At 46.7% G+C, this 13575-nt stretch overlaps 1 protein-coding gene across 1 annotated transcript in view; it reads right to left on the bottom strand.

Moving 5' to 3' along the window:
• Positions 1-13575, bottom strand: part of SLIT1 (slit guidance ligand 1) — a 158539-nt gene that overhangs the window by 121456 nt on the left and 23508 nt on the right. The window contains exon 4 of the mRNA XM_090277906.1: positions 11265-11336. Coding sequence (XP_090134032.1) covers positions 11265-11336 — 72 coding nt within the window. The remainder of the gene's footprint in view (positions 1-11264; positions 11337-13575) is intronic.

Here is a 13575-nt window from a genome sequence, read left to right as displayed (position 1 = left end):
GATGGTTACTAGGGGCTGGGGTGCGAGAAATGAGGAGTTGTTTATGGGTATAAAGCTTCAGATTTGCAAGATGAAAAAATTCTGGCGCTCTGTTTAATAATAATGTAAGTATGCTTAATACTACTGAACTGTACACTTAAAAGTGGTTAAGACAAGAGGCAGGGCAGCCCAAAACTGGGAAGGACAAATGAGAACTGGGATTTCAATGAAGCAGACCTGAGCTCGAGAAATATCAGTTAAAGCTCAGGATCCTTTAGAAATATCAATACCAACCATATTTACATGTGACAACCTCTGCTATCCCTATGAACTCCTGATGCCCAGATAACCTAACGTCCCAAAGTAATAAAACCATGTCATTGTTCTAAGAAGGACTTTTAATGCTAAGAAGTACTACATTAAAATTAAGATTAGATTATGTAGAGATTGATCAAGAATTAATAAAGAAGGTAATGCACTGTTTCTAAGCATTTATTTCTTTAAATGTTGCACTTATAGATCATGAATCTAAATGTAATGAGTTAAATTCACATTAATATTCCTGCTAAGTTAATCTAATTAAGAGCTCTACATTATAGTCAGCTCCTGAGGAATGCATTCAAAGGAAGAGGCTGTCGAAATTCTTCCTCTGTTTGTAGGAAGTCATTATCTCATTTTCTGTCTATAAAACCAAAGAAAGAAGAAACTGCATGAGCAAAACTCTCCGGCAACAGGCTAAACTGCCTGCCAAATTTAGAGTGAGCTCAGGCTAAATACAAAATGAGGTAAGAAACTCTGTCTCGCTCAGAGAAGACAGGCAAAGGAACTGAAGGCAGGCCCTGCTCAGAGACAAAGAGACCACGAGGTGATCAGGACCCTCACCCCCTGCTTAGCCTGGAACCTCCCACTGAGGCTGTGAGGAGAAAGGAGCCAGAGAAGCCCACCAGCTTGGGACAACCCATGAAGACTTCTAGGACAGCAGACTGTCCTCCGTGTTCAAGTAATGTGGCTGATGGGGCATGCCCGGCCACCCCCGCCATTGCTTCCAGGATGATGGTTTGGGATGAGGGTGTATTGAAGCACCTGTACTGGGTGCACCATACAAACCACCCCTAATCATCACAACAGCCTCCCCCCATTTCACAGATGAGGGAATAGATGCAGAGAGGTTAAATACCTTGCCCCGAGTCCCACAGCTAGTCAGTAACTGTGGTCATTGGAGGAAAAGAGGACGCAGTGCCAAGGATCTGAACTCCAATGGAAGAGCTGGGAGAAGTGCCCAAAGGCCCTCTTGTTGGACAGAACCCCAGGGGCTAATGGTGTGTGTCCAACACTCCCTAGCCCCAGGCAGGGAAGGGACAGGCTGGGCTTCCGGTCACCTGTGTTCCAAAGGGAAACACAATGTGGCGGGCAGAATAATGGCCCCCAAAGATGCCGGCACCCTAATCCCTGGAACCATGAACATTACTTGCATGGCAAAAGGGGCTTTACAGATGTGATTACATAAGGATCTTTTCCCTGTTCCTCTACTGGACAGGCTCCCCAGTTCCTCCCTCACTTCTGATTTCTGGGCTCAGGGCTTTCCAGGTGCTGGGCCCAGCAATTGTCTTACCTTTCTCTGCTTATCTCTGTTTTCCAAATGTTCATCATCATAGCAAAATTATTTATATAATTTTTAAAATACTTTTTAAGACATCTCACTCTCCTGTTATTCACAATAGCTCCCCTCCACCCCCACGCACTCCTCTCTGTTCAGAGTCTCCTGGGTGCTTATGAACTCAGACTGTTCCACACTGAGTTTTGCAATGCTACAGGAGAGGGCGAGCGGCATTTCATTCCTTTGAGCCCCTATAAAGCTTCCCCAGTGGGGCTCATTCTCTGGGAGTCACCCACCAACTGCTTGTCCCTCCAGGCTCCTCCAAAACCCTGAGTCCCCTGTATTTGTGAAGGCTCCAAAGTTCGGAGGCAGGAGGTGGGGGTGGGGGAAACCAAGGGCCAGTGCCTGTGGTCAGGACGTTGATCCATGCTGTGGGCCTCAGCCCGCTCCGGCACAGGGCGGGATCAATCTCAGGCCAGCCGCCCACTACTGCCGAGGGTCCGAGGCCGGCCCAGGGGGACACTTGCCTTTTTCACTTGAGCCTTGACAGCAGGCACAGATTTAACGATTGGAAAGCACTTTGAGAATCCAGAGTGCCAACTCATAATCGCCAAACTGTTCTCTGCGTCGATGAGAGAGGTGAAGCTTCTGCCTGCAGGAAGGATTCTCACACCAAATCAGTCAGAGCAGAGGCAAACTGGGGCTCTGCCCGAAGAGGGGGTCCCCTCCTAAGACTCACCAAGCATGCTGGAGCATGGTTTCGCAAAGTGTGAACCAGATAAAGAAAAGCTTAATAATAATGCAGGTTCTTGGGCCCTTCACATCTGCTCACTCAGGCATGCGATGTTAGTGCCCTGGAATCTGCATTTTAATAAACGCCCCCAGCTGACTCGCATGCACACTAATTTGAGTTCTGATGGTTTAGAGGTGGGTGCATGGGCTGGGGTCAGGGACCTAGGTTCGAGTCTCAGCTCTGATTCTTACGGTCTGAGACCTCAGCAAGTTACCTGATACCAGACCCACAAAATCTAGGTATTCCCTAAAAAAATTTTCAAGGCTTTCAGCTCAAATCAGTTTGGGCATGTCCCCTAGGACACAGGTGGGTTAAGGGGGCTGGAAGTTCCCCCAACAAGAAAGCCTGTTTGACCCATAAGCGAGGACGCTTCTTTCTCTCATGAATGCCAGAAGCACCTCACAGACTTAATGCCTCATGAGAGGAAGCTCATGGCACTCCTTTCTGGGAAAAGAGGAGTCGAGAGAGTGAGCAACAGCATCTTAAGGCGGCAGGCAGTTCTGTCAGGAAGGAGGCCCTGGCCGCCCATAGGCACCCTACCGCTCACACTCGGGCCCCTCGGCTGGTCCAGTTCCACGGAGCTGCTGCCTGGAGTGGACATGTCACAATAGCAAGGTCACCTTCCTGCTTCGGGTAATTTCCCTTGGAGGCAAGACATCCATTTTTAACAGCTCTTCACTTCAGCTGAGAATGCCCTCTCCCCTCTGATGGGGGCTGGGGACCAGGATGGGAAGGAGGCTTTGTTCTTCTGACCAGTGCTGACAGTTTAATTAAACCCAGCGCGAGAGGGGTCACAGGGTCAGGCGTGCTTCAACAGAGCTCCTGCAGAATATCACAGCCAAGCCTTCGCTGCCACCAGGGCCGTGTTAATGAGTTACCCTGGTCCTTCCAGCAGGGATATAAATAAGGGGAAATAAAATGCCCTGAGCTGCCCTTAATCACCCAACCCCACCCCTTCCAGGCCCAGCACAGACACGAAAGCTTGATCTTGTCGGGACACATATTGGTTTCAAGGCTAAAAAGGAGCCCAGAGGAGCTGGGTTTCCATAAGTGGCTTGTGGATGAGGAAGGGAATGCAATCAGCAAGAAAAGAGATCAAAAAGGGAGGCAGGGGGGCTGACACTCACTGTGCTCCACACCCAAACCTGGGTGAAGACTGGGTTCTGCTGCTGTAAAAGAAGCAGTCAGGTCCCAACACGTCTGGCCCCTGTGGGCATCCATGAAACATCGCCACATCCTCAGGTGATGAGTCCGACCCCACATCCAGGTAATAGGCCACCAGGCTAGAACCACCTCTGGCAGGGGAGCTGGCACCAGCCAGGGAAGTGTCTGCCCCCTCATTCTACTCCGGCCTGCTGGCAGGTCAGAGGAGGGCAGATGGCTCGCAGAGAGAGCACTCCTCAAAGATCTCGCCAGCCCTCATGCCCTAGAGACAGCGCCCCACCAGTCTCTCACTCAGCTGTCATCCCAATAGTTCTCAGCACCTAGAACAGCGCTGGCCCATAGGGGCCCCTCAGTAACTGTGGGATGAATGTGTGAGCAGGTGGTGGATGGGTGAACATAAAGGGGGGAAGGGGTTAAACGTGAGTGGGGGGTGGGGAGGTAGTTGTGGAGCGGGGGAGAGCTGGGTGTATGGGTAGGTTTATATGTGGGTTGGTAGGTGGGTAAGGGAAGGGTGAGTGGGGGGGCTGGATGGGTAAATGGGGGGTTGGTGGGTAAATGAGTGGAAGAGCAGAGGGGCAGGCAGGTGAACAAGTGGAGGTTGTTAGTGGGGGAGGCGGGAAGGACATGGAGGAAGGAGGGATATGTGGATTGATTGGTGGCTGGTAGATGGGTGAGTGGGGTGCAGATGAGTGGGAGCTGGATGGGTGGTGGGGAAATGACAGGTAGGTAGATGGGATGAGGGACAGCTGGGTAGATCGCTAGGTGAGCAGTTAGTGGATGCAGGTGAGTGGCTGGTCAGTAGACGGTGGATGGATGCTGTGGAAGGATGAGCTTTAGCCTCAGACAGACCAGAGTTTACATCTGGCTCCATCTCTAGGACATGTGGAACCTCTGAGCTTGGCAGAGTCCCTTTGTCAACTTCCTGAGCCTGTGCAATGGCTGTGCCCCACCACACTCCAGCTGCTGCCTGCAGGCCAGCCAGCAGGTGCCTTCACAGGTACACCTAAGCCTCTCATGGGAAAAAAACAAAAACCAAAAACCTGTTGGGGGAGGTCCCAGCAGAACGAGGGGAGGGTTCTGGTTAAGAAAGGTTAGGCTGAATCACCATGGGGGTGGAGGTACGGACAGGACAGGACACCGGCAGAGGACAAATGCTCAGAGGGAGAGTGCAGGGTCAACCTGAGCCACCTCTTTGAGTCGGGTGTGCCACCCTCTGAAGCAATTCCCATGTGGATTCACCTAACATTTTCTGAGCACCTGCTATGTGCCTCAATGTTTACATCTGACACAAGAGCAGCTTATACCTCTCTTTATCCCCCACAACAGCCTGTGTGGTAGAAGTTACCTTTATCTGATAAAAGAGAAAACAGAGCTCAGTGGGGGTCAAGGAAGCATTCCAACATCACATATCAAGCAGTCACCTGAACTCAAACTACACAGGCTTTTTATTGCTTATAAAAACAGGGAGGTCTCCAGTCATAAAAATAACACATGCTTCTTATAGAACATCTGGGAAGCAGAGAAAAGAAAAGTTACCCAGCAACAACCTGTGCTGGCATTAACAGTAGTTTTTGTGTGTGTGCATTCTTTAGAGTGATTTATTTAGTGGTCATATTGTCAATACAATTTTGCATCCTAGTTTTTGATATCCCAAACATTTATATGCATTACTTTATGTCTTTCATAAAGGTCATTTTTTATGATGATATAAAGATTCCATCAAGTATATTTAGCATAGTTTACTTAACCATTCACCCAAGGTTAGACATTTGGGTTGTTTCTATATTCTTTATAATATTTAATATTTGAATATAGAAATACTCTATTCAATATTCTAAACAATGCTGCCAGGAACAAGTCTGTGCCCTCGTTTTATTATTTCCCAACAAGATTTCTATGTCAAGGTTTAAGCCCATTTCAGGCATTTTTAGGGACTTCTGAAGGCCCGGTGATTAATTCCAGTCCTATCACCAAACTGCTCTGTGGTCCAAGGCAAGTCACGTCTCTGCCCCAGGCCCTGCTTAAGGAAAGAAATTGGCAGACCAACCCAGCACCAGGGGCAATATCAGTGAAGAATAACCAGTTACAGGATTTTAACTCCTGGAAGCTACACAGACAAAAGCAACTGAAACGGGCACCCCACCACCTGATATACTGTGCGACCACACCTTACCCTGCACATTTGGTCTCAGTCAAATTTGTTTTCATGCTGATTTAGCATAACGGCCTCTGCAGGGAAGTCCATGATTTGCTCCAAATGGAAAGGATTAGCAATGGATCTCTCAAAGCAGAGGGGAGGTCAACAGGTGACAGACCGCAAAGGCTAAGCACTGCTTTCCCTGTACTCTGCCTCCTAAGGGAAAAGTAGGCCCCATTACATGACCGCAGGTGATTCCACAAGCTTTTACACAGCTCATTGGCCCCAGAGTGATCTTCTGACCTAAAAGGAGACAAGCAGATTCTTTCCCCAGTAATCTGGAGTCGGGCCTGAGACACTGTAGGGATTTGAGCTCTGAGGTTAGAAAAAGTAGGAGGTAGCACCATGGCCCACCAAAGGCATCATGGAACTGTGATGTAGCCCATAAGCCCGGGACACTGGTTTGCAGGCAGGAGTGGAACAATAAGGCAGATATTTAAAGAGAACTTGAAACATCCCTCACACTTACTCTCAGTCCCGCTGTCCTCACACTGTCACCAGCCTTGGCAGGGTGGGGGGGCTTTGTCTGTTTCTGGAACCAAGAATGCCTGAGTGCTCCTCAGCCAGACCAACTAGAAGAGTCAACAGAGATGTTTTAAAATGCCTGATGCCCAGGTCAATAAAATGAGGATGGAGGGGGGTGGAGCAAAGATAAACAGATAAAGATGGGGCGGAGTCAAGATGGCAGCATAGGCAGACATGGCTCACCTCTTTGCACAACCACATCAAAATTACAACTAAAATACAGAACAACCATCACTCTGATGTCAGAAATAGAGTTGAATGGAAGTCTGACAACTACAGAATTAAAGAAACCACATCCCTCCAGACTGGTAGGAGGGGAACAGACAGGTCCTACATCCACATATGGTAGATAAAAATTCAGGAGGAATTCTCAGGAGCAAGGAGTCCCAACCCCACACCAGGCCCCAAAGCCCAGGGATCCAGTGCCAGGAAGATAAGTCCCTACAACTTCTGGCTGCAAAAACCAGAGTCAGTGGAAGAAACTGCTGGAGCCCCAAGCAATTCCTCTTAAAGAACCCACACATGGATGCACTTTCTCAGATTCACTCCCTCTGAGCTCCAGCACTGGGGTAGCAGAGTGACATACTGAGAGAAATCAAAGTGTCTGGCCTCATGGCAAGCAGAGGCCATTATCCCTTCTCTAAAGCCTCCCCACACAGAGCCAGCAAACTGGGGCTATATCTGAGATTCCATCAACTTGGCTAACGCTGTTTGACTCACCTTGGAGATCCCAAGAGATTCTGCCCCAACTTATGGGCCCAGCCAAGCTGCTTTTCCATATGAATGGTCTTGGCTCATGTGTCACAATCTAACTTCTAAATCCTATCAAACAAGCAATAGCTGGCCTTAGTGAGCCCCAGGCATGGCTTTCCACTTTCCAAAGGACTCTTCAAGCCCAGCACAAGTAGCAGCCATCTCAGATTGCTTTATAGCTCAGGCGGGGTGGCCTTGGGCAAAACATAGGTGGGGGCTGACCTTGCCCTACACCACCAGGAAAACCCCAGGGCCAGTGCACCTAGTGGACAGCTACAGACCACACTGGAGCACCACCACCCTGCCCCTACACAGCCGATCCCCCACAGAGGGCAGAGGTTGGTGGTCAGTGGTCACAGCCAATCCTTGCAGCTGACTGGCCTGAGTAAATCCCTCCCATTGATCCACCAACAGCAATCAAGGCTCAACTACAAGAGGAGGGTGTACTCAGTCCACATGAAGATTGCATCTCGAGTACCCAGCTTGGGTGATAGGTGAGGCCATGCCACTGGACCCTACAGGACATCTACTATATTAGGTCATACTACCAAGACAGGGAGTCATAGTAGCTCTACCTAGTACATAGAAACAAACACAGGGAGGCTGCCAAAATGAGAAGACAAAGAAACATGGCCCAAATGAAAGAACAGATCAAAACTCCAGAAAAAGAGCTAAATGAAATGGAGATAAGCACTCTATCAGATGTAGAATTTCAAAACACTGGTTATAAGGATGTTCAAGGAACTTAGTGAGGACTTCAACAGCATAAAAAAGATCCAGTCAGAAAGGAAGGATACACTAATTAAAATAAAGAACAATTTACAGAGAAATAACAGTAGAGTGGATGAAGCTGAGAATCAAATAAATGATTTGGAACATAAGGAAGCAAAAAAAAAAAAAAAACAAAAAAAAACAACCAATTAGAACAACAAGAAGAAAAAAGAATCCAAAATAAAATGAGGATAATGTAAGCAGCCTCTGGGAAAACTTCAAGAGATCCAACATTGACATCATAAGGGTGCCAGAAGGAGTAGAGAAAAAGCAATAAATTGGAAATCTATTTGAAAAAAATAATGAAAGAAAACTTCCCTAACTTGGTGAAGGAAATAGACATGCAAGTCCAGGAAGCACAGAGAGTCCCAAACAAGATAGATGCAAAGAGGCCCACTCCAAGACACTTCAAAATTAAAATGCCAAAGGTTAAAGATAAAGAGAGAATCTGAAAAGCAGCAAGAGAATAGAAGTTATTTACCTACAGGGGAGTTCCCATAAGACTATCAGTTGATTTCTCAAAAAAAAAACTTTGCACGCTAGAAGGGATTGGCAAGAAATATTCAAAGTCATGAAAAATAGGAACCTAAAGCCAAGATTGCTCTACCCAACAAAGCTATCATTTATAATTGAAGGGCAAATAAAGAGCTTCCCACACAAGAAAAATCTAAAGGAGTTCATCATCACCAAACCATTATTATATGAAGTGTTAAAGGGACTTATTTGAGAGAAAGAAGATCAAAACTATGAAACAACCTAAGCAAACAAGAAGAATAGAGACAGAATCATGTATACAGACAGCATACAGCGTTTTGATGGTTGCCAGATGGGAGGGGGGTGTGGAAGAATGGGTGAAAAGGTAAGGGGATTAAGAAGTACAAATAGATAGTTACAGAACATCCATGGGAATGTAAAACACAGTATAGGAAATGGAGTAGCCAAAGAACTTATGCACATGACCCATGGGCATGAACAATGGGGTGGGGGTTGCCTGAAGGAGTGGAGGGGGGCGGTGCTGGGTGTTGGGAGGAAAAGAGGGAAAAATCAGGACAACTGTAATAGCATAATCAATAAAATATAATTTAAAAAAGGAGATGTGGCATATATATATACTGTCTATACTGTACAATGGAGTACTATGCATGAGAAAGAAGGAAATATTGCCCTTTGTGACAACATGGATGAACCTTGAGAGCATTATGCTATGTAAAATAAGCCCAACAGAGAAAGACAAATATTACATGGTATCACTTATATCACCAAAAGAAGGAGAAGGAGAAGGAGGAGAAGAAAGAAGAAGAAGGGGGAGGGGGCAAGGGAGGGGGAGAGGGGGAGGAAGAAGAAGAAAAACATGTGAGGTGATGAATCTGTTAATTAACTAGATGGGGGATCCTTTCACAATATGCACATATATCAAATCACCACATAGTATGCTTTAAATAGCTTACAATTTAATTTGTCAATTATGCCTCAATAAAACTACAATGTTTAAATAAATAAAAGTTAAATAAAATAAACGAAGAGGGCCAAAGCAAGAGCCCAGAGTTCAGCAACCATCCACTGCACACATGCTCACGCCCTGGACACTGACAGAGGGAAAGGGAACCCAAGCAGGCACGTAGCACCAGGAGGGCTTAGCCTGAAAAGCTAAGAGGTCTTAGGAGAAGGGAAAGACAAGCGCAGGAGACCAAGAGAAGAAACATTCATGATGAAGTCTGCAGAGAGGCAGGGCTGTTGATAACGCCTGCAACAGCCAGCTGTGAAAGAGGACGGCAGGCCCGAGAGCTGCTAGGGCCAGGTGAGGGCATGGCCAGCCGCCTGCATGTGACCAGTGACAGTATGGGCCTCGTGGGCCAGCGCATGGACCACAGGGTGAAGAGAGGTCAGGGTGGAGGCACTGTACTTGTGCCTTCAGCGGTCAAGTAAAGAAAAGAAAAGTACCCAAGGGTGGCAAAGACCAGCAGAAGGGGTCATCGCTAGGGTCACTGTGGAGAGGTCTCCAGGCCAGGAGGAGGAAGAAACAGGAAGTGACCAGAAAGACCATTTGAACACACTAAAAAGTAGAGTTCCATCTTAAAGACAAAAACATGAAGGCAGGATCAGGTGACAAATTCTGGAGCTGCCTGGAGACCACTGGGCTTATCCAAAGGTCTGGAAATCATGACAGAAGCAGAGGGAACTGGCCCCTCAGCATGCAGGTGGCCCCAGGGTGCCCTCTCCGGCCGAGCCCCTGCCCCTCAGTCTCACCAGCATCACCTGCTGCCTCTTCCTCCACTAGGTGCTGTCCTACAAGCTCCAGGGAAGAGCCCGCAGCCTGCATCTCACACCTGGCTTGCCATGGTTTTTCGGGGGGGGGGGGGGTGTTTTTTCATTTTTGTCATATTTTCTAAATATTCTATATTTAATATTTTTTAAGATTTTATTTCTTTATTTTCAGAGAGAAGAGAAGGGGGGGGTGGAAAGAGGGAGAGAAACATCTCTCAGCCACCTCTTGCACACTCCCAACCGGGGACCCAGCCTGCAACCTAGGCATGTGCCCTGACTGAGAATTGAACCAGCAACTATTCAATTCGCAGGCCAGCGTTCAATCCACTGAGCCACACCAGCCATTTTTCAGGTGTTTAATGACAAAACTAAGGGAGTTCAAAAACCTCCCAACTCAAAATTCAAAAACCTAATGATCCTTCAAAAATCTAAGAAGCATTTATGATTATTCTAGGCACTAAAAGAAAGCAAAGCTAGAAGAAGAAAAAAACACACATAAATTATCAGAAAGTAGATTCAGGGCTCAAAGCTAAGAAAATGTTTCTAAAATGCAGACTTTTTCAATAATGGAATTGATTGCTCCAGGAGATGGTGAACTTCCCGTCAGTAATGGTAGGCAAGCAAAGGCCAAAGGACCTTTTGCTAAGGAGATGCAGAAGAGATTTCTTAGAAATCCTCTAAGGTCCTGTCCAACCCAAGATCTCACAGAATGAAACATATGATAGAACAATTACAGACACATTTGGCAAATCAAAAGGCCGCTACCCTTAAAACTTGAAAGAAGCACATTTACAACAAATAAGAGTATCACATTACACACAGTTAATAAGCTTATAGGCCTTATTACTCTGAGCTGAAAGTAGAAATAGGCCCCAGAAGGCTTAGCTAAATGTATAAAAATTTGACCCAAGGCAGTGGAGAGATGCATACGCATGGTCCTCCCTGCAAAGTCGGGCCCACCCCTGAACCTGGCACCGTCGGAAGCAGCACGTGGAACTGGATGAACTTCAGATTCTGTCAGGTGCTTGCCCTGGAGAAATGCCCTACATTACACCGTCCTATAGAAAAGGCCTGACCTTTGTTACCCTGAGCAATTCCTCCCCAGTGAGGAACATGGGGGTCACGGGGAAGTTCATACCCCACAGACCAAACACAGCCCCTCCCACAGGGTGAGGGGCAAGAGCACACACAGAGCTTTCTGGCCACAGAGCATCACTCACAGTCTCGACAGAGCCTGGTTATTCTGGAACAGCAGTTCTGGTAGCATGTGCAGCTGGTTCCGGTTCAGTCGTCTACAAAAGAGAAGAGAGGAAGAGTTGGAAATTGCCTAGGAAATCCAGGAAATGCAGAGGACTTTTCAGAAAGCACTGGATTCAGAGTCAGAGAACCCAGGATTCAAATCCTAACAGGGTCACTGTGTAAACCCAGGGAAATTACCTCCTTTGGGCCTCAGTATCTTCATCTACAAAGTGGGGATTCTGCCATCCAACACTTGGAGAGGATAAGAGCAGAAAATTTGTGAAAGCCCCTCCCCAAGGATCTGCCATGGACTGGGCAGTCCATAAATATAGCATCTTTCCTTCCATTATTTCCTCCCATACTTGTCATCCTCTTCACTTACATTTTCAAGACACTTCGTGACTTATAAGGCGCTGATTCAAATACTCTCTCAGTGTGTGAGCTGGATGTCTGACTACACTTGAAATGTGAGCTATATCCTAATGGAGTAGGACTGGCCACGTGGGTTTGATTCTTTATTGCTTCCATCTACATTTGGCTCAGTGGCAACTTTTGTTGTTTTACTTTAGGTTTTATTTTTCACAACATAAATAGCTTTATTGATTTTTAAAAATCATTTATGGAAATGCCCACTTAATGTTTTTTTTTAAGCCTCAAATAAGAAGAAAAAGTATTTGGCCACCTGCATTTTTCTGACTCAACAATTTGTGGATGTCTTTCCATGCCGAACAATAAAGAACAACACCCTTTATTTTTAATGACCAAATAGCATGTTCACCATTTTTAATTCCTCTACTGGTACACAGACAACTTTTCAGTGTTATAAACACAGGCAGAAATGGGAGGTCTGGTTCTGGAATGTGGCCTGACGAGAAGATATAACGCAAAAAGAACCTGGACTTGTCCTAGGGAAGCCGCACAGTTTACCCAGGCTTATCTTGCCACCTCAGGCAACTAATACTTTTTATTTTTCCTAAACTTTTTCAGTTGCAGTTGACATACAATGTTATATTAGTTTCAGGCCTACAGCTTAGCGATTAGCCATTTATGTAACTTACAAAAGTGATCAGTCCAATAAGTTTAATCACTACACACATACGTAGTCATTACAATATTATCGACTATATAACCTATGCTGTACTTTACATCCCCATGACTACTAGGCAACTAATTCCCTGACACTAGTGTAGGACTCCAGCCCAGCAGGGGGTGTGACACCTATAAACTACACAACATTGGTACTCACACAGTGGTCCATGGAGAACCTGCAGGGCATCACCCAAGAGCTGGTAAGAGCCTCCATGTCTTAGGCTCTACCCCAGACCTGTTGAATCAGTCTGCGTTTCAGCAAGATCCCCAGGTGATCTGTGTGCTGGTCCAGGTTGGAGAAGCACTGGTGTAAAACACAGCCCCCGCCCCCCAGCTATGGCCCAGTCTGAATTCCACATAACCTCTCCTTTAACAGTTCTAGATGATGATCAACCAGCTCGGCAGGAGTTTTCTTTTGCTGGGAGGGAGGAATAAATGTAATTCCGTGCGGCTGTTAGTAACTATCTGCAGTTACTTTACCTCCTAGGAGGTCTCCCTTCATCTGCTATGTGAGAAAGGTACCACTTCCCAGCATGGTACAGACAATTAGTGCAGCTGGAAGAAGTGTTATCTAAAGGACTGGCTCCTAGGGAAACACATATCTGCCTTAGGGAGGAAAAAGGGGGGGGGGGGGGACTACCAATGGAATCATTAAAGCTACAGTAGACCTCAGATGGCTCCACATTCCTTGACCTCGTCCAATAAATTAATGCTGTATTTACACTGCCTGGTAAGCACTGGTTTTTGTTTTGTTGTTTTCCCTCAAGATGGTTTCATTCTTCTGGCTCCAATTTCTGAAAAACACTTAAAAGGAAAAGGGATCCACTAGCTAGTTAAAGTGGAAAATCAAATGACACCAAAGGAGAGACCCAGCATGATGATGGGCCTGCAGGTAGCTAAGAATAATACTGTAGCAGCAGTGGCCACCAGTCCCTAGTATCCCTCACCACATGCGGGGCACCAGAACAAACGTTCTGTAGGTGTTGCTACCTCACCGTAGGAGGGGAGGCAGAACAAAAAGTGGGCGTCTTCTCTTGAGCATGACAAGGCCTTACATCCATGCACGCACCCTCCCAGCTTCTTCTTGCAACAACCCCTCGGGGAAAGTTTCACCACCACCATCTCACTCAGCTCCTACGAGGTGCTCAGGATATGTTTGTTGGCTCTGTTGCATTCTCTCTTTGATAGCTGAGGGAATTAGGA

Source organism: Furipterus horrens, unplaced genomic scaffold (genome assembly GCF_987537825.1).
Source record: "Furipterus horrens unplaced genomic scaffold, mFurHor1.1.pri manual_scaffold_5, whole genome shotgun sequence".
Taxonomy (NCBI): domain Eukaryota; kingdom Metazoa; phylum Chordata; class Mammalia; order Chiroptera; family Furipteridae; genus Furipterus; species Furipterus horrens.
Note: the sequence above shows the minus strand (reverse complement) of the source record. Positions and strands in the feature narration are given on the sequence as shown.